This window comes from Cavia porcellus, unplaced genomic scaffold (assembly GCF_034190915.1).
Source record: "Cavia porcellus strain 051 isolate PalLab524CR breed Dunkin Hartley unplaced genomic scaffold, mCavPor4.1 scaffold_22, whole genome shotgun sequence".
Taxonomy (NCBI): domain Eukaryota; kingdom Metazoa; phylum Chordata; class Mammalia; order Rodentia; family Caviidae; genus Cavia; species Cavia porcellus.
Window position 1 is genome coordinate 14,925,802 of NW_026947505.1, and position 20,419 is coordinate 14,946,220.

General features: G+C 40.3%; 1 protein-coding gene and 1 pseudogene across 1 annotated transcript; one reads left to right on the plus strand and one right to left on the minus strand.

Annotated features, from left to right (window-relative positions):
- The first annotated feature begins 9,281 nt into the window (after positions 1–9,281).
- On the plus strand, positions 9,282–10,295 carry LOC134472191 (trace amine-associated receptor 5). Its single transcript, XM_063233355.1, has one exon. The coding sequence runs from the start codon at positions 9,282–9,284 to the stop codon at positions 10,293–10,295; it is 1,014 nt and encodes a 337-aa protein (XP_063089425.1).
- Positions 10,296–18,473: 8,178 nt separating this feature from the next.
- LOC134472192 (trace amine-associated receptor 6-like) lies at positions 18,474–19,504 on the minus strand (annotated as a pseudogene).
- Between the last annotated feature and the right edge of the window lie 915 nt (positions 19,505–20,419).

Below are 20,419 nucleotides of genomic sequence, written 5' to 3' on the forward strand. Positions count from 1 at the left end.
TTCATACAATTTTTGTTCTTGCTTCTATTTATACGATATATTACGTTTACTCATTTGTGGATGTTGAACCATCTTTTCATCCTTGGGATAAAACCTACTTGGTCATGCTGCATCGTCTTTTTGATGATTTGCTGCATTCCATTTGCTAGTACCTTAAGGATTTTCTTTTTACCTTTACGATCATTAAAGAGATTGTCCTTTAGCTTTTTTAGTTGGGTCCACATTTGATTTTGGAATTACAGTAATTCTTGCCTCTGTGGATGAGATGGAGGTATTTTTCCCTTTCAGTTTCACTGATGAGTTTAGGCATACTGGTGTTACACTGTCCCTGAAGGTCTTGTAGAATTCAGCAGTGAATCCTGTAGATCCTGGGCTTTTCTTAGTAGGGTTTTGTTGTTTTATTTGCTTCAATTTCATTTTTGCCTGTTATTGTATTGTTCAGATTTTTTTTTTTGTCTTCTTGGTTCAGTTTTGGTAATTCATATGTGTTTAGAAATCTATCCACTATTTCAGTGGATAGATTGTCCAAGTACAATCTTTCATGGTAGTTACTAATGATCTGGATTTTGGTGCTGTCCACTGTGAATTCAAATACTGCCTCTGCTACATTCTCCTTTTTACCTCTTGATTATGAAAAAATTATATTAGACATCCTTACTATGCTCCTTTTTTTCCTGTTTTCTATTTCATCTTTCAACTCATTCATATTTTCTTTTTATTACCCAGTTCATTAATTTTTCTTTTAAGTAATTTACTGCTAATAAATTTATCCATTAAACTCTTAATTCTGTTATTGGTCAGTTCTAAATATTCTATTTTTTCTTATTTCCTCATCACATTTTATTCTTTCATGTACCCTATAGATTTGTGTTTGTCTTCTCCTCCCACTCTGAATACAATAACATAATTGTTTTATCTTCTGAACCTAACAATTCTAGTATTTGGAATCTTTAGCCATCTGATTTTATATATTTTATTGATTCTGCTACTTCTTGTTCAAAATTTTTTGTTTCTTTAGGTGCCTGATTACATTTGGTGCTAGTAAGTGTACTTGAGTTTATTTGTATATTTGCATTTTATTCTGCTAATCAGTTGGGGCATTTTCAACCAAGACCACTTTACTCTAAGTTCAAATTTGAGGCAGGACATACCAAAATGATATAGGCCATTGAGGGCTTGCATTTTAATAATTCTTACTTTTCTGAAGGATAGAGTCTCGGGGTCCATATTGTTAGCTTTCCCATTGTGTGTAGGCCTGAACTATGATTTTGGGTTCCCTTGATCACTGAAAATACAAAAACGGAAATTCAAATTATAAGGATTAGCAGAAACAATCAGGGACAATGTAACTTCTATGCTTGCCTCTATAGGTTTATATTTTCCCTTCAATTTGAATCTGTTAATTTTTTTACTAGTTTGTCAGTTCAACTGTTTAAAAAAGAAAGCTTCCAAAAACACATTTGGTGATCTGAGTGACTTTCATCAGGTAGAGAATTGTCTCAAATAACCTAATCCACCATTAGGGGAAATTTGAAAGCCTCATCTTTTTGTAGGTAAAGATTGTTTTTTCTGGATTTATAACAAGTCTAGAGTTAACGAATAGTCAAGATCAGTGGTCAGGATTCTGTAGATCTACTTCATTTTTGTTTCCTTCTTCCCCTTCGTCCTCCTCCTCCTCTTCTTTATCTCTGTCTCTGTTCCCTCCTCCTGCCTTCCTTTCTCCTCTCTTCTCTTTTTCTTTGTGCTATTGACCTTTTTTGAGCTTATATAAGCTTACAGACATTTTCAGGAACTTTCCTTTGCCTGGTGACCACCTTATAATGGATTGACTGCTGAACTTGTGACTCAGCTGATTCTTATCTGCAGATGCTGATGAGTGGCAGGAGTCAGAGGAACACGTTGAACACATCCCATTCTCCCACACCCAGTACCCTGAGGAGGAAATGGTTAAGAGAGCTCAGGAATTTTATGAACTTCTCAATAAGAGACGCTCAGTCCGGTTCATAAGCAATGAGCAAGTTCCAATGGAGGTCATTGACAGTGTCATCAAAACAGCAGGTTAGTGAACACATGTTGGGTCTTTGAGGATTTCAGCTGCCCTCCTGGAGTGACACTACTGGAATAATATTGAAATTCAAACATGTGAGTGCAGGTGAGAGTGATAAATTTACCTATAAAGCTTACTGTGCTAGAAGTTTACTTTGCTATAGAATAGTAATGAAGTAGCAAAGTTAATCTGTGTGAATTTGCAAAGTAAACCAAAGCAAGACCAACTCATTTTCAGTGAAAATTAATTGGGGCAGGAGGTGAGGATACAGAAACAGGAGAGAAGTTAAAAGAATAAGAGTCCTGAGTATTCCCTCTAGTCAATCGTACTCTTATGTAAATCTAAATTTAGGCTCATTTGTTGAAATTATTGTATAGTCATTGTGATGCTATTGTCTAACTTAAAATGAATATAAAATATTTTTTGTCCTGGTTAAGAATATAACAGTGTAAAATTGTTGAGTGATTTCACTTTTTCTTTCTTTTTTTTTTTTGTACTGAGGATTAAACTCAGGGCCTTGTGCATGCTAGGCAAGCACTCTACCACTATGCTAACCCCTCAGCCCTTGTCGAGTGCTTTAAATAGCAACATTCATGAAATTTCTTGTTTATCTATATATTTGTGTATGAACATGTGATATTAAGGTAAATTTGCCTAATTTAGACAGACAATTCCTTTTTTTCATTTTTTCATTTTATTTTAAAGAGAATAAAACAGAATAAAACCAATCACAACAAACCAGTATAAAAGACACAGGACTTCAAAACATTACAATATCAATGGTAGTAACCATAAGGCCTTTTGATGTCTTCAAAATAGCTACAGACAACTTTGCACATAGTGAAAATCAAACAGAACAGACCAAAACAGGAACAATAAAAACAAAAAAAGAATGCAATAAAGCATTTCAAAACAAGCTTTAAGTAAGTCCAAAATGGCTACCATAATATATCTCGCTATCTTTGAAATAGTTGCTCCTGCCATCAGATTTAACACAATCAAACAAAATAAAGAGAATAAAACCCAATAAAACATTGGAAATGATATAGGACTTCCAAAACAAGGCCATAGGGAACCAACAATGGCTGCAACCATGAGAAGGAACTCCCCGCTAGATGTCACACCATGTACTGCTATCCTCTGAACCAATGATCAGACCACTGACCCTAGACCTGCAAGGTCAGTGAAACACCAAAGCACCACAGGCATCCAATTGCATTTCACCTATCATCACGGCCTGAGTTTATCCAGATGCAGGTTGCTTATGGGGATGGGGACGGGGGTGGGGTATATGTGTGTGTTGGTACTTCTTGTTGGCCAGTCTGCATGCCAGAAGGAGCTGGGGTCTGACTGTTCCTACTTTGGCGGCCACCCACGCATGGCACTGGTTCCCAGACTGGATTTGCCTGCTGGTGTGGCCTTGCTCTCTCTCCCTCCAGTCCAAATGGCTGAGAAATGATTCTTTTACTATGTTTAGAGATACAAATGTTTAGTAAAATGGCTACAAAATTAACTGAAATCACTTTGTAGAAATTTAGGTCTCCTGCTTAGCTTTTGACTTTTATTGCACAACCAAGGATGACTTTTACCACCCTTGAGGGTTTGTATAATGTCTTCCTCTGGATTGGTTATTTCAATTCTACTTTAAATCCCATTATTTATGATATGTTTTATCCTTGGTTTCACAAGGCTTTGAGCATGATTGTCACAGGGAAGATCTTTAACTCTAATTCTTCTGCTCTGAGCTTTTTTCCTGTTCATTCTTAGGCAACATTCCTAGGCATCACTTGCAAAGATTCTTTTCTACTGGGAAACCTTCACTGCTTTCTCCTTACATACATTGGCATGTGCTCCCTGGAGTAGGATATTTCTTCAGATGCTGTAATGGACACCGACATATGAACAATAGATGTAATCCTAATGATGAATTTAAGCTGCCAAAATGATCCATGTCTGGGCCTCTGAGGAAGGGCTCTCCAACAAAATACACTAATATTGCTATTTTTCCAAACTTTAAAAAATAAAGTTTGAAAAACTCACTGCTTTGGTTTAATTCAATGACTGATTTTCTCACTCTCACTTATAAACCTTAGAGGGAAGCCGCCTTTGTTCTGCTCAGTCATGGACCGCCAAATCCTATGTCTGTTATTCCCTGTCTGACTGAGGTTGCTGCTGATTCAGAGAGTTAGAGGTGCTCTGCTCTGGGAGCATCTGAGTGACAGGGGAGGCGAGGAAGAAGAAGGCAGTTATAGTTAATTCCAGTTTCATCGTTTCTGACTTGGACCTGTTTTCATGAAGAATTATGTGAAGTTGCAATGTTTGATAAAATTGGAATGTAATGTGTATACTTGTAAAAAGTGTCTTCTGGAATTCTGTGTGTGTGTGTGTGTGTGTGTGTGTGTGTGTAAGTGCAGGTATATGCAAACATCACTTATAAAACTGAAGTCCATTCTGTGCCAGAGCCTTAGGAGAGTATCTATTGCTCCATGTTGTGTCTTTCTCTTCTTCCTCCGACCCTATACGCAAATTTTTATATTCATCTTTTATATGAAAATAAGATAAAAATTTCGAAGAAAAGTTGTCTAGACTTTCTCTATCCCCTAGCCTGACCAAAGGATATCATATTTCTTTGTAGACAGCTTGTTCTTGAGGTTTTTGGTTACCATGCCTGTAAATTCTAAATGCATGAACTTGTTTGCTTTTTCAGGTCTGCCTTTGCTCCGATATCTCTACTTGGAAACAACTCATTTCTCCGAAACACCTTGAATAGAACATCTCTATGCAGTCGGGATTTCCCCAAGCCTCCCTGGATCTCCATGCTCAGCTGAGCATTTTAACTTCCAGATCAGTATTGATCATTTTATAATTTGAATATAGCACATTTAGCTATGATAAAACTTCAGTTAATTACTGTAATTAATCACAAGACAGTATTTGAGAATCACTGGGTTTTGAGATGTTTACCAGCTGGTTTATTCTCCCAGGAGATTTATCTTTGCTTTGCTCCTTAGCACTCAGGCTAAGGTAATCTTTCCACAAGAAGAATCAAGGAGCAGGAGGGGAACCTTAGGCTTTGGCCCAAGTTCTACACCTTCACAGGTCTTGAAGGGACAATGGATCACCCAGAGTTGGCAGGAGCATTTTCCTGTCCACTTTCCATGAGGATGTTCAATAAGGACATTTGTACTCAATACACTGAATAATTACAAGAGTCATCATGGCAGCCTGTGTTGGTTTCCTATTGTCTTGTTTTGAAATCCTGTATCACTTCCATTGTTTTGTTTTGACTGCCTTTTTTTTCCTGTTTTATGTTGTTTGATTTTATTCTCCTAAAAATAAAAAAAAAAAATAAAAAAGAACGAAAGTCATTCATTCAGCACATACTCATTTTCTCAACTGATCCTCAAAATAGCATGAAATACATGAGAATATCCAGGAACTGGAATCTGAGACCCTGGTGTGGCATTTCTCCCAGACCAGCATGTTCTTTTAGTCAGCAATGACAAAGCTAACTAAAAGGAATCAAGGAAAACGTAGAAACTTCTGTTATAGACTAAATTATTGCTTATTTTAATAAAAATTTCAACTCTACAAGCTGTCAGTGAAAATCATCTCAGCTGTGGTCTCCCTGGGCTGTTCCCAGGAGAAATGAAGCATCTCATCACAGTTCCTCAAGTCTCCTCTTTCCAGGACTCACCTAGCTTGAACAGAGGAGACGTTGTCCCAGGAGGATGAACTGCTACGGGTACTGTGGCTATGTATCGAAAGCCTCAATAAACATGTATTGAGAACCTACTATGTGCCAATTCCTATTCTGAGGACTCGTGGTTCAGAGATGAACAGAATTCAAACCCTGCCCTCAAAGGACTTTGGCTTAACAACAGCAGTCAAAGCCGCTTATTTTCACTGAGGGTAATATGGGGATGACAGAGCCAACACAGCAAGCTATGAGGATGTGGAGGAGGAAACATAGCTTGACTTGGAGGTTAGAGAAGACTACATGAAACTCAAGCCAAAGCACTGTATATCAACAACTCAATAAAGAAACCAGAGCTTTCATGAGATTTGTGGGGAAAGTTGAGAAAAGGGAATTAGGGCATCAGTGGAGCAGCACTAAGGCAACTTCCTCAAGATTTACATGGAAAGACAATTGAAGTAGGCACTTCTCATTCATTGGGTGGAAGCCTGAAGTTGGAGCTGGTGCAGAAGCCTGAGGAGGGAGCCGCTTCTGCTCAGCTCCTCTCTAAGGCCTTGCCTGGGATGTTGGTAGTGGGCTTGGAGCACTACTGCTCAGCAGCATCAGCAGTCAGAAAGACAAGCTGGGCACAGTGTAGAGCCAAATAGGTCCAGCTGCAGCCTGCCTGGTACCTCTGTCTGCTCAGCTTGGCATCCGCCTACAACACAGTACGACAGCCATAAGTTCACTTTCCAAATCTTGCTCACCTTTGGGAAAATCCAGTTTCCAACCTAAGCTGACATGGTACTGTCACAGGAAATGAAATGAGAAGAAGGGAACAACAGTCTGTCTATGTGGGAATGCTATCATCTCCTCCACCCCATCCAGAGAAGAGGAGGTGAAGATGTGGGGTGTAGGCAGAGGAGCCTTTATGTGCCCTGCTGTGAGGTTCAGTGAGTGGGAAACATTGAAATAGGTTGAAACTTTTAAAAACTCTTTTCTCCTGCTTCATTATGATATTTTGGTTCTAATAGACAGGCATATGAGACAACTCAGTGTAAATATAATATATAACACTGTCTCTCAAGAGCAAGCACTACGGGGCCAAGCTAGGAACCGGCTCCATATAACCTGTGTGGTTATATGTCCTATCACACTGAGAAAAATGGCCCAGCTGGACTCTGGAGTGGCCTTTAGGACACCAGCCATTGTTTGCTACCTGAAAGAAAACAGAAGAGAAAACTGTGGGACAGGACCTGGCATTGGGCCGTGCGTCTCCTGGCGTCATCAGGAGCTGCTGCGGGGCCTCCTCGTGGAGCTGCCAGCCTTGGCCTGAAGTCTGTGCTGCTCTGAAAAAGCTTATTTCAGTCTCCACTATTTTTGATAACAGTGAATAAAAAGTGAGATCTGAGTCTTCTATCAGGGAAAAGGGACTGTTTTCCTCTTCAATCCCGGCTCTCAAAAGCACAGTCCTCAAAAGCAATCAGCTTGCAAAGCAAGTCCTGCTTCTTCTCAAAGATGCCTGTTTCCGTTTTTCTTCACTGAACAGAATCTGACTTGGTTGGCCTGTGGAGAAGAGGGAACAGAGTTCTTGGGGAGATGAAAAGGTTCAAGATTTACAAGGTCACTGGAATGAAACATGAATTCCTTAAAAATTTTAGTAATCAAATATCCCTTATACAGCACACATACAGATAGGACACAAAGTAATGGAGATAGAAGAAACTGATAATTTGATTGCCCACTATGCTCCAAGTGAGCAGCACACCGTGTTTTACTTAATATTTGGGACATTTTCACACTCCTTAGTGCTTGTACATTAGAATGCCTAATTCTCTGAGATGTTAAGCAACTGTTCCAAGATCCTATAGCTCATTTGTTATAAGTAATATTTGAAATGAGTTCCATTGCTTTGCAAAGCCATAATATTTGCATTGTCTAACGCTTGCCAAGTTACATCCTTTGTAAATGTTTAATATGTCCTGACAGATTACAGAAGTGATGCTACGCAGTTTTATATTCCACAAACAAGTTCTGAAATTTCTTCTTTTTTGTGCCCTTAAGTGACTTGCTTTTACTAAAACATGTTCGCATTATTGTAATAATCATGATGGTAATTGCTCTGCTTGATCACAAATGCAAACAGAAGTATTTCTTGGAAAGTTATTAACTGGCTGTACCAAGCTGGGTAAATACAGGTTTCTTGGGAATTGATTGCTAGTGAATTTTTCCCTCTAGAATTTCTCCTCACAACTTCTTCCTCCCCATAATAACTAGAGTTCCTTCCTCAAATAATAATTTATTTTAAAAAATTAATTCTTATTTCTAATGGTGATAGAAATGTATGAAAAGAATACAACTATCCACTAAAAGAATACCGTTTTTGTATTTCCCTAACTTTGGAGCAAAAATGAAAAGTGTTATGTAAATCCACCGTTCTTCATTTTCACCTGTAATTAACTGTCAGGTTAAATAATCCCATATTGAGAAGGAAACTTAAATAACTGAGCTTGCGAGTGGTACAAACTAGGTCCCTTGACACTGTCCCACCACTCCTGTGGGTCACACCCCACGGAGAAGTGGATTCTACGGAAAGTATAAAACCGTTAACTGATTGCCCGTCTGCTACATTTGCTGATGGAGAAGAACATGACAGTCTGTTTGTCTATTTGCTACAAGATCGATTTCTTCTCATGAAGTCACTGGCTCCCACTTGTGTGAGTAGTTTGGAAACTATGCATTTGTTAGTAAGAATTGGCTTTTAGTTTAATAAACAAGATGCTTTCTCATATCAGATAGTCTTCCCAAGATGTATAAATATTGTTCATTATTTTTAGAAATGATGAACTGGGTGCAGCTCAGTGACAGAGTGTTTACCCAGCAGGAATGAGGTTACAGCACCAGAAAAAATAAATCGCAGCCCAACAACTCCAGAACTCATTCATGAAGTACAAATGTGCTGCATGCAAACCCAACATTAGACAATTTAAAATTTTATTCTTTGAATTCTGCTGAATTTTTTGAAAAGAGAAGAAAAAAACAGAATATTTTGATTTTCTGGCTTTATTATCAATTTACTTAATTATTAAAGAAAGGACCTTGGTTAAGTATTGTGGCAGAAAATTACTAGTTACTCCTCCTTCAAGCAATGATTTATTAATAAGAATTATAGTTGGTTACTTGGATCACTCATAACTTTAAGTCTCTCTGTATACGTGATAACAACATTACCAAGGTGGTAATGGCCTCTCTCAGTCATGTTATACTAATCACTAGGACATGGTTACTTTTTTCCTTGAGGAAGCATTTGGCTTATGTCTTTCTTTTTCCTTGAGGGTATTATTTATGCTGGTTTAAGAAGAGCCCAGTCAGACAAACCAGGAAATTTGAATTCCATGCCCTATTTTATTTTCAGAGCATGTTTGATTTCCCACCCAGTGAGATTGCCCCAGGTTCAATTGCTCTTTATTGCCTTCTCTGGGTCTCACTTTCTGATGAGAATTTTTTCCTTTTAAAAAAGGTGGCCAAATCTCCAAGAGGGAAGTGTGGAAGCCCTACATGGGAGCTGTCCTCGACTTCAGTGCTGGAGAACACCCTGCAGCACTGTGCTACCAGGTGAATGGGTCTTGCCCCAGAACAGCCCACCCTCTGGGCATCCGCTTGGCCATCTACCTGGCCTGTGCAGCAGGCATGCTGATCACAGTCCTGGGGAATCTGTTTGTGGTGTTTTCCGTGTCCTACTTTAAAGCTCTGCACACTCCCACCAACTTCTTGCTGCTGTCCCTGGCCCTGGCTGACATGCTGCTGGGTGTGCTGGTCCTGCCGTTAAGCACCATTCGCTCTGTGGAGAGCTGCTGGTTCTTTGGGGACTTCCTCTGCCGGCTGCACACCTACCTGGACACGCTCTTCTGCCTCACATCCATCTTCCATCTCTGTTTCATTTCCGTTGACCGTTACTGCGCCGTCTGTGACCCCCTGCTCTACCCCTCCAAGTTTACGGCCACAGTGGCTCTCAGGTACATCTTGGCTGGGTGGGGGGTGCCAGCAGCCTACACTGCCTTCTTTCTCTATACAGATGTGCTGGACAGGGGACTGAGAGAGTGGCTGGTGGAAATACCTTGTGTGGGTAGTTGCCAGCTGCTGTTCAATAAGTTTTGGGGCTGGCTAAACTTCCCTGTGTTCTTCGTTCCCTGTGTCATCATGATCAGCTTGTATGCAAGGATCTTTGTGGTTGCAAGCAGGCAGGCTCAGCAGATCAGCACCTTGAACAAAAGCCTGGCTGGGGCTGCCAAGCGAGAGAGGAAAGCCGCCAAGACCCTAGGCATTGCTGTGGGCATCTACCTCTTGTGTTGGCTTCCCTTCACTGTGGACACGATGGTGGACAGCCTGCTTAACTTCATCACACCACCTCTGGTGTTTGACATCTTCATCTGGTTTGCTTACTTTAACTCCGCCTGCAACCCGATCATCTATGTCTTTTCCTACCGGTGGTTCAGGAAGGCACTGAAACTCATCCTGAGCCTGGAAATCTTCTCCCTGCAGAAATCCACTGTTGATCTGTACCAAGAATGATTCAACATAGGCAGGAAATCGGTAGTGGAAGTGAGACCTTGAAGTAAGGATGAGAGGTACTGGGTGAGGTGGTATGAGATTGTGGGCAGCTTCTACAGTTCAAGAGGAGGAGAAAAACAAGCTTATCACTCTGGGAGACAGGAGCACTCCTGCCATGCAATATTCTCACACGAGATGTAGGAAAAGGAGATGAGTGATCTAAGTAGTCACCAGGTAAACCAGAGCACTGGAGAAGTACTTAGGTTTAATGTCATTGCTTCCTCCGATCAACTCACCTGCAGAGGTGGACAGAGCTGAGCTTGGGGTCAGGGTTTCTGAGTTCTCCCCTTGGCTTTGCTACATGTCACAGTCGGGTAAGACTGTGCTGAATTTGAATTATCTGTTTCCTTGCCATAAAATCTCCTCAATTAGAAAAGTTAGGATTTCATACTCTTTTCTCTCTAAGATGACCTGAAGGTACAGTATTGTATAATGTCACTCTGGGAAACTTTATTTGAATAATTTTACTTTACACTTTATAATTATAGCCATGTCTGTGAAGTATCTTGTTTTCAAAATGTTTGCTTTAGAATCTTTGTCTTGCAATCCAGCCTCCAAATAGATTGGTCTTTGCACTTTATTCTGATGAACTATTTCTATGATCTCTGTGTCTGATATTCTTGAAGGAATGTTTTCTTTTTAAAAAATAACCAGATCCTCAATATCTGTGGAGGATTTGGTTAAGTGATTGGTATCCAGATCTGGTCATTTTTATACATCTTTCTTTAGACTTTTATCATACCAGTGAGACCCACCGTCTCTCCACCAGCGGAAACAAGGTGTTTCCTCAGAATTCAACCAGGTGCCTCACAGCCGTTGTTACTCATAACAACAACAAATCTACAAGCAGGGCTGACATTGAAAAGCAAGTAGGAAAACTGATCATCTTCAGAATCTTAGAAATAAAGGAACACATTGTCCTGATACAATGTTTACATCAGCAACGAAACCAAGAAAGGGAACAAGATGCTCCCTGTGGTGGGTACCACAAAGGGAAGCAAAGCTGGTGAGTGGCAGGGGAGGAACCTGATGTAAGGATTGAAAATCCAGCTCGTCATCATTTTTGATCAACAACAGGAATAAGAAGCCAGTCTGATGTACCCAGAAAATCTGCATACGTCCTGGACAAATGAAAAACTGCTTTGAATATCAATTCCTCAAGTTCTAACTCCAATGTCTGCAGTAATGCTTTACTACAGGCATTACTATATTGTTCCTTAGAGAAAATTACACTTCAGGTAAACATTCTTAACTTTTTGTGCTAGAGATTCTTGGCACCCTTGGAAAGACCAGGCACATCATCTCAGAGTAAGACTTACAAGGGAATAAAATTGTTCTACAATTGTTCTACAAACACAATTGCAACCGGAAATATTATTGTCAAAATACCTTAGAAATAACCAATTCTGTTATATAATCATACATGTGCTTCTTTCTGACAACTTTAACATCTGCTTGCAGGTACAATATAACTTTTTATTCTTAGCATTTGGAATCCTAAATGAAATTTTGCAATATCTGCAACAAATATACTATGATACAAAGTTACCTATTTCTAATGGTAAAAAAAATCAGGGGTAGTAGTAACACTGTTGTTTTTTGCATATATTCAAAATGGAACACAGTGCTATAATTTCAAGCAGATATTAGTAAAAATAAAGATAAAATGTTTTTCCCGCATGGCTCACTATCCAGACACCTGCTGTAGGAATGTTGATTAAATTCCAACACCAAGACACTCTTTTCAGAATAATAGTTTTGTGATCACATTGGCAAGAAGCCAGGCAGACTGTATCATAACTGCTGAGAGGTTGGTTCTTGAAAAACACATCAATAATCTGATAATCTTCTTCATTAGGAGCATGATACTAGAAAATAAATCAACAAGCACAGTTATTTTATAACAGAAAATGGCCCCCAGCCAGCACACTTCAGTTTCCGGTAGTCACTGTTGCCCAGGTAGCCTCTAGTTCACTTCAGTTCCTGTCAGTAGTTCTGTTACTTCTGATTTCCAGAAAAGGCTGGTCACTGCTATGCACATTGTAAGAACCAATCCCCTAGTGACAAACTCTCAGTCTGCCTCTGTACTTCCACTTGGCCACCCCATAAAATCCTCCCTCCCTGAGCATCTCACCCAACATCTCTGGGAACTATTCCCATCCAGATCATTGTAGAAAATAAAGCTGATTCTTGTCTCCAAACCTTGGTGCCGCTTCATGCATGGTCACAGCTTTGCTGTTACAATTTCTTGCTGTATTTGTGCTGGCTTTGAATTTCTTTGTCTTTAAAAAACTTCCTGTTCCACAAAATGTATCAGCATAGTTTCAAATTCTATGATGGACTCTTCTTGTTTTGTAGAAACCTAACCATTATCTCTTTCTCTCAATTTATCATTTTCTTATGACTTACTTAAACCCATGATAGCTCATCCCAGCCTGCAGCATGAGTGAATATGTCACACACTTATTACATGTGTGTACATTTATGAGTGTAAATAGTATGAGTGAGCACACGTGTGTCACCTATATGCTATATGCTGTTTAAGGTCATTTTTAGAAAAAGACTCCTTTTGTATTGTGTTTGAATATTTCTATTCCATAAACTTAGCCCTTTAGTGAGTTTCAAAAATTGAGGTCACACCACTCTCAGTTGAGCAAAAAACTAAGATCCCCTCTCTTACACAGAGTTTCCCATATTACAGGTTTTTTTTTTCTGTAACCATGATAGCTGCAAACTTGAAATCGTATGAAGAACTTCCAATAACCAAAAAGAAGGGACTCACTATCCTTAGTGCCAGGTCCGGGTACCTGTCACCTGTTGCCACTGAGAGTTTCCTCTCCTATTTTATGCTCTTCTTTCTCTGCAGTTCTGTGACCCAGCAAATGTCTCAGTCATTGAGGTTCAGCTTGGCTCTGTGACCTGCTTTGATCAATTCTGTAGGACCTGGCATGATGGTTGTCGTGTTCAGATAGAAAATTTAGTATAATTTTATGTTTGAGCCCAGCTCTTGCACATCAGCCCTCTGTCACAAGAACATATATTCTCTGTTGGAGCCTCTCCTTCAGCTGGATCCCGAGAATGAGAAGGGGGAGAGAGCTTCAGTTTACCCACAGCCTGAACCAGTGGTGGTGCATCTGTAGCCCTTACTATCAGTATGCCAGGTAAGTGTATGAGCTGTTTTATCTAAACTAAATCTTCCCTATTCCTGTATAATTGCAGCGATGGCCCTTTGTGATAAATAACTGGATCTTGGGTTTCAGTTCTGGCACTCAGTCTCTAAAGGGATCACCATCACTGGCCTAAGCGGAGTTACCATCACAGAAAAAGAGCAAAACATACATGTTTGCTTATGGGAAGTTTGTTACACTCACATTTCAAATAAAACTCTTACACTCTCTTTATCAGCTTACTAGGAGTGCTTATCTCCATCAGCAACCAGACACTCAGGTAAAAGAACACTTTCAGAGGATTCAACTGCATGGGTCTTTTCAGGGTGACCACATGGAGGGCATGGGTTCAGTAACACAAGCACAGTATGGAAGCTCAATAGATTTCAGTATGTATAGATGCAGTAGGTGTATGACATGCCTGGAGGCTCCTACACGGGCAGGGAAACAGAGGAATCATGCACCAATACCTTCGTTAGGGCCCAGGCTACCCTGGCAACAGATTTTCTACAGCATGTTTTAATGGTGAGGTTAACTGAAGTAGGCATAAATTGAGAAGGTCACGTGGTAACTGAGAAGTGGTTACTATGGCTTATGTGCAAAGTCCATGCAGGGCGGGGGCATCTGCTGGGCCAGCCAAGCAGTCCATGTCTCACTGTCCTATAGAGAGGTAGTTACGAGGAGCAGTTGTAGAAGAAACAATCTGGATCCACCACTCAGAAGAACAGGTGACCCTGTGTACACCTGGAAATGGAGGCAAACATGACTGGGCCCTGCTTCTGGCCTGCGAAAGTCCAATTTCTATTAAGATGGTTGCTGGCAGGTGTAAAGTAGTGAAGATTCAGTCTAGCTGGGAAGCCAGTGAATAGAGGCAAAGGGCCAGGCTGACTCAGGCTGTGCTCTGGCTGTTCAGAGTTATGACTGTTCTAATATTCTCAGCATCAAAGACCTGCCAAGGTCCAAAGTGACTGTTCTCTGTTTTTACAATAGACCCCAGCTAAGTGTAATGTGATGTACAGCATTGTTCCTGTGGAATAGTTCAGATGCACGGGCAAACTTGCCTAAAATCAAGTATATATATATATATATATATATATATATATATATATATATATCCGGTTCTTTCTTCTGCTTGATGGATTTCACCAAGGTGCAAGAATGCCTAGGAGAATACCTCTTCCATTTCTCCCAGGCCCAGGTTTCAGACGAATTCTACCCTCCTTCAGATAGTTACAGTTTAAATGTAAAACCTCCCTGCAAATGCACACGCACTGGAGACCTGTAGCACTGCTACAAGTGGAGTCTTGGGAAGGTGATTCAACCACTGCTACTTTCATTCTTTGATGAATTAATAACTTGATGGCATTTTTCTTTTATTTTTTTAGAATATCCTGCAGTATTCTCTGTACAAAAGAGAGGAAAAGAAAGTGCTCTAAATGGTATAACTGCATGTAAATTTAAGTGTATAAGATAGACAATGATATTACTGAGTTTTGTTGGGTCATTGAACAGAACTGTTTGCAGTCTCACTGTTTGAATGTCCACTTTATATGCTTTAATCTTGTAACTTGAACAATTATTTCTAAGATGACAATATGTAATCCATTAACTAGTGATTTCCTACTGTTTATTATTTTTCTGAAATTCTGTATAACTTGTACCCTTTTTCTGCTTTTTTTCCTTTTTCTCCTTAAATTAAAAAAAAATAAGTTAAAAAAAATAACTTGATGGCATTATTGGGAGAAGATCAAAGCTGAGGGCCTAGCCGAAGAGTGTTGTCTGGCAGTGTGCCCTGAACACTCTGCCTTGCCTCTTGCTGTTTCCTCTGTGGCCTGGGCTCACCCTCTTTCTGTTTGTTTGTTTGTTTTTCTTTCCATCAGGTCAGAATCTCACCCCTGCAGTGCCCTTCTTCCGTGGTGCTTCTGCCTCATCACAGGCCCAGATACAATGGAGTCAGCTGATCATGGACTGAAACCTCTGAAAGTATAAACCAAAATAAAATTTAACCTGCTATTCTTCCTCTAATTCTCAGGGTTTTTTGTCACAGGGGCAGTAAACTGTGGAGCACACACTTCAAATGTGACAGTTTTATTTTGCCAGGTAACATTTCTTGAGAAGTTATTATGTGCATGGTATGAGGATAAAATGTTGGATGCGAAAGTTCTGAAACATCAGTGCTGCAACCAAAAGCTTCCAGTCCAAAGTGACATAAAAAACTACAAATAAGAACATGGTGGTGTAAGATCAGTTCTCCAGAAAGATACAAAAAAGAGCTGTGATATCCAGAAGAAGTCATAGTCGAATATTTCTCAGTGAATCAGTATTCAAGAGCAAGGTCTGAAAGCTAGACCCGGACAATTTAAGATGTAATTCTTCTGTTTTCTTGCATTCCTGGGCACATGCCTCATCTTCTCTGCAGTCCAGCTTTCTCACCTATAAAAAGGAGCTAATGATAGCCCTACCCATGTAACAATCGAAGAGGATAACCATATGATCAAAGCACCTGCCATAACATTCGGAAGGAGCTCTGTCAGTGTGACAATTGCGAAGACTTAAAAGAGAAGTGGCACTGACACTGTTTTAAAGGTTTAAAAAGGTAGAAAAGGAAAAGAAATACATTTTTAACTGACAGATCAGTTTAAAACCTAATATCTACTATTAAAAAATGAAAATTACCTGCACTGAACTTGAACGTTTACTGAAAATATCCCTAAAAAGGTTCAACAAGTGAAGGATGTTGACCTACAAATATCTCATGTTCTCTCATGTGTGCAAGCTCAAAGCACACAGACTAGAACCAAGTAGTATAAAAATTACTAGAGCATAAGCAGTGTAGGAAGGAAGGGGCATAAGGAAGTTGTGTGACAACTATCAAAACACAGTTAAGTAAAGGGAGTTCCAGTGTCTGCAGCACTGCGGGATGATCGTGATTTACAACAACCAAGTACCTGCTTTAGGAAGACCTGCAAGAGCATTCAAAGAAGAAATGATGAAGAGGTTGCTATGTCACGGACTGCAAGAACAAGACAATACAGGACACATAATTTATAGGATAATTTTATAGTAATCATCCAAAGAGTCAAACACAAAATGTGCAGGAAACCTATCCACACACTAACGACCTCAAAATCCAGCAAGGGCATGTATCCCATGGCAATGTCCTAAGTAGGTCAGTTTCATGAATCTGTGCTGGGAAGGCCCAAAGGTCAATGATGGAAATATAAAGTCTATGTCAGCAGGGTGAAGCATCTGTGCCAGCAGGCCAAGGGTGCTGCACTGGAGTCAGGAAGCCACATGCAAAGGAAGGAGCAGAACTCCCCTGAAAAGTACCACAGCCGTTCTCAGCGACAATGCGGTCCCAGTCTTCTCTGACAATGAGAACAGCCAAGTTCATATGAGAAAGCCGCACTGACAAGCTTCTCCTGGAGATTAAACAGCAAACATCTTCCTTCCCCTTTGGAGCTAGGAAGCAATGTGCAAAGTAAGCTCTCCCAAAGTGAACTTCAGCCATTCTCAGCAACAAGGTCCCAAGCTCCTCTGGTGATGAGAAGAGCCAGGTTTGTATAAGGGAAAGGGCTTGACAAGCTCTTCCAGGAGAACCAACAGCAATAGGAGAATCAACAATAACCAGGAGAACTAACAACCAAAAGAATCTCCCTCTCTGGATCTCATTTTTATCTTGGCAACAGTCTTCAGGTGGGCCAACCATACTCAGCACCACGCTAATTCAGTTCTGCCAGTTATTACAAGTTTACGACCAATTAGTTATCAATCCACCATAGAGGAGGACATGTTCATTACCTTACTTTGATCATAAGTATTAGTTACTTTTCTTGCTCATTGTTAAGACAAAACACCCAAAGGTAGGGCAGCTATTTACAATTTCCCACAATTTCAAGAAAAGCAGTCACATAATCACTTTAATGTCATTCTGAAAAGTAGAGGGAACTCTGTCTAGAATCCACTATAGAAAAGGAAATGGTGACATTAAATTCAGTAACATAACAGTTTGGTCAGCATGGTATCGAGATGCCATCAGGATGACACACTAAGATCTACAAGATGGAATAGATTTAACTGTTACCCAACAGAATCCTTTGGTAAACTACTATATTTATTTTTATTCGTAATATCTGTGCTACATAATAACTTCATTCATTTTGAGGAATTGATACATATACATATTATATCTTGATCTGTTTTCCTTTTGGTAGGAGGATGAGACAAGTGTTTGCCATATAGTTCAAGCTGACTTGAACTAACTATGTAGACCAGGCTGGCCTCAAACTTGCAGCCATCCTCCTGCCTCAGCTTCATGATTGCTAGGACTACAAGTATGCACCAAGGAGTCAGCCTATCTTGATCTTTTATAATCTACCTCCTCTTGCATCATGTTCTCTGCCTCCTCCAGATCCCCTTTCTATAATCCCCTCTTTGCTTCCCACCATCTCTCTTTTGTTTTTGCTCTATACATTATTTATATTTTGGGTTTCTCTGATTTCAGAAAGCATACAATATTGAACCTTGCTGGATTTATTCTACTTGGAATAAAACACAGAGGAAGTAAGAACCCAGTCAAGGACATCCATGCATAAAATTTTTAGCAGGCTACAATAAAATCTTTGCAAAGAAAGAGGAAAAGGAATTAATGGAGAACAAACATACTCCCCAGGAACATATCACAACAACTGGAAAGTCAGAGGATTAAAAAGGGAGAGAAGGAAACCTCTGCAGGGAGTGGGGTGTCCACAGATATGAAGCAATTAACAAATGAGAATCTAATAATCATTCCTCTAGTTCATAATTTTGGACAGCAAAGTGCAAATCTTAACAAGACTGAAAACACTAATTTTTCCTGTCTAATCTGAAGAACAGTTTAGTCTTCCTTATTCTTCTTCCTTGATTTTTAAAATTGTACTTCTTTTGGAACCTTTACAGGTCTCATCAACTTTTTCAACCCAATTGCTTGCATTTATTCTGATGATAAATTCATGGTTGCTGAACGGTTCTTGAAAACCTACCCACTGAGAATAACTGCAAGAGCTTTCTTAAACCATGGGTAAAACAGAGCATGGATCAAAGAATTCATCGCTGAGTTATAATAAGCACACCAAACACAGATCTCATAAATGTAGGTGCGAGTGATGAAGCCCATGAAAGCATCAATTAATGAATTGATGCTGTAAGGTAACCAGGAGACCATAAAGGCTACCACCGCGATGCCCAAGGTTTTAGCTGCTTTTTCTTTCTCTCTTGTCCACTCTGGCTTTGTAACTTTCGGAGGATGAGTCCCCTTTGTTACCCGTGTTCTCAATCTTTTTAGCTTGCTGTCTAGCCACAAGGAAAATATGACTATACAGAGTCATCATAACTAGGGTAGGTATAAAGAAGACAGAAAATCAATCAACACCCAGTTCTGATTTACATCTACCTGGCAGCGTCCTACGCAGTCGAGGGCACTGGTTAATTCCTCCAGCCCATCGTCATAGACCCCGGTGTAGAACACAGCACCGCTGTACACCAGCGGCAGAGTCCAGGAGACAGCGATGCAAATGCCTGACACAGACACCGTGAACTTGGTGGGGTAGACCAGGGGGTCGGTAACGGCCATGCACCTGTCCACGGAGATGAAGCACAGGTGGAAGAGAGAGGAGTAGCAAAATGCCACATCACAGCACGTGTGGAAAGTGCAGAAACTCGTCCCGAAGTACCAGCAGCTCTCCACGGACCTGAGCATGCTGAAGGGCATCACGGTGACTCCCACCAAGAAGTCAGCGCAGGCCAGAGAGGCGATGAGGAAGTTGGTGGGTGAGTGCAGCTGCTTGAAGTGCAGGATGGAAGCCACGACCAGGAGTTTCCTAAGACGGCCAGCACAGCCCCACAGCCGAACACCGCGTAGAGGAGCGCCCGGGGGCCAGGCGTGTAGGGGGTTTTCACGCAGGACCCGTTCACAGTGGGGAAGCAGAGCTGCGGGGCTACCGGTGGGGACCCGTGGGTGCTCATGGTGCCGTAGTGTGCGGGTGCCTCTGACACCGAAAGAGCCTAGGCCTGCAGTTTCTCAGTACTCTTGGGAAAGGAAGTCCACATCAGTCCATCCCAATGAGGAAGGAATGATCAGACTTTAACACCAATCAAAGATTTCAGGCTTTCATTTGTATGTAAATTCTCTTGGAAATGTCTTCTAGAAAAATAAAATCCTAAGTGCTTTCTATTTTCTACAAGGTTAATGGAGATGAACTTCAAATAATAAGTATCTTGGTAATTTGATTGCAAAAATTCCCTTTCACTCATAAATATGGTTTTGTCTGAGCCATTATCACCGGTTTGGGATCATTTCTGCAGGGGACACATTGCTTCCCATGGATTTAAGCCTTTTGTAAGATTGCCTGAAGGATTCAGCCCATGCAGCTGTCCAGAAGCCAGGCATGGGAATATCCCGGGGTGCAGTCCCTGTAGGGCAAGGTGTGAGTTTGTAAGATTGTCTTTTTATTGTGATTGTTAGGATATTTATTAAGCAAAACTAATTTGCTATTTTACAATACATTCAGTTACATTTGTGGATTCCAGGTAAAGATTTCTTTCTCTTCCTGTGTAGACTATAATCCCTCCCATGTCCCCTAAGGTTATATGACTTAATGACCTTACTGGATTCTTAGTAGGGAGATACGATAGGGTGCAAGCTTTCGAGGATAACTGGGATGTTCCTTTCCTGTTAAGAAACAAATCTGCATCTGCAATAGCTACCACAAGAAGGAGAGGTCAAATGCAGGGTTGGGGGACTGGAGATTGGTGAAATATATTGTACAAAACCATTAAGAAACTACATAGTGTTTTTAAAAATTTTAATATTTTTATTAGTACATTTGACTACATAATGTTTACATTTTCTTTGGAAAATTGGTACAGTACATAATACAG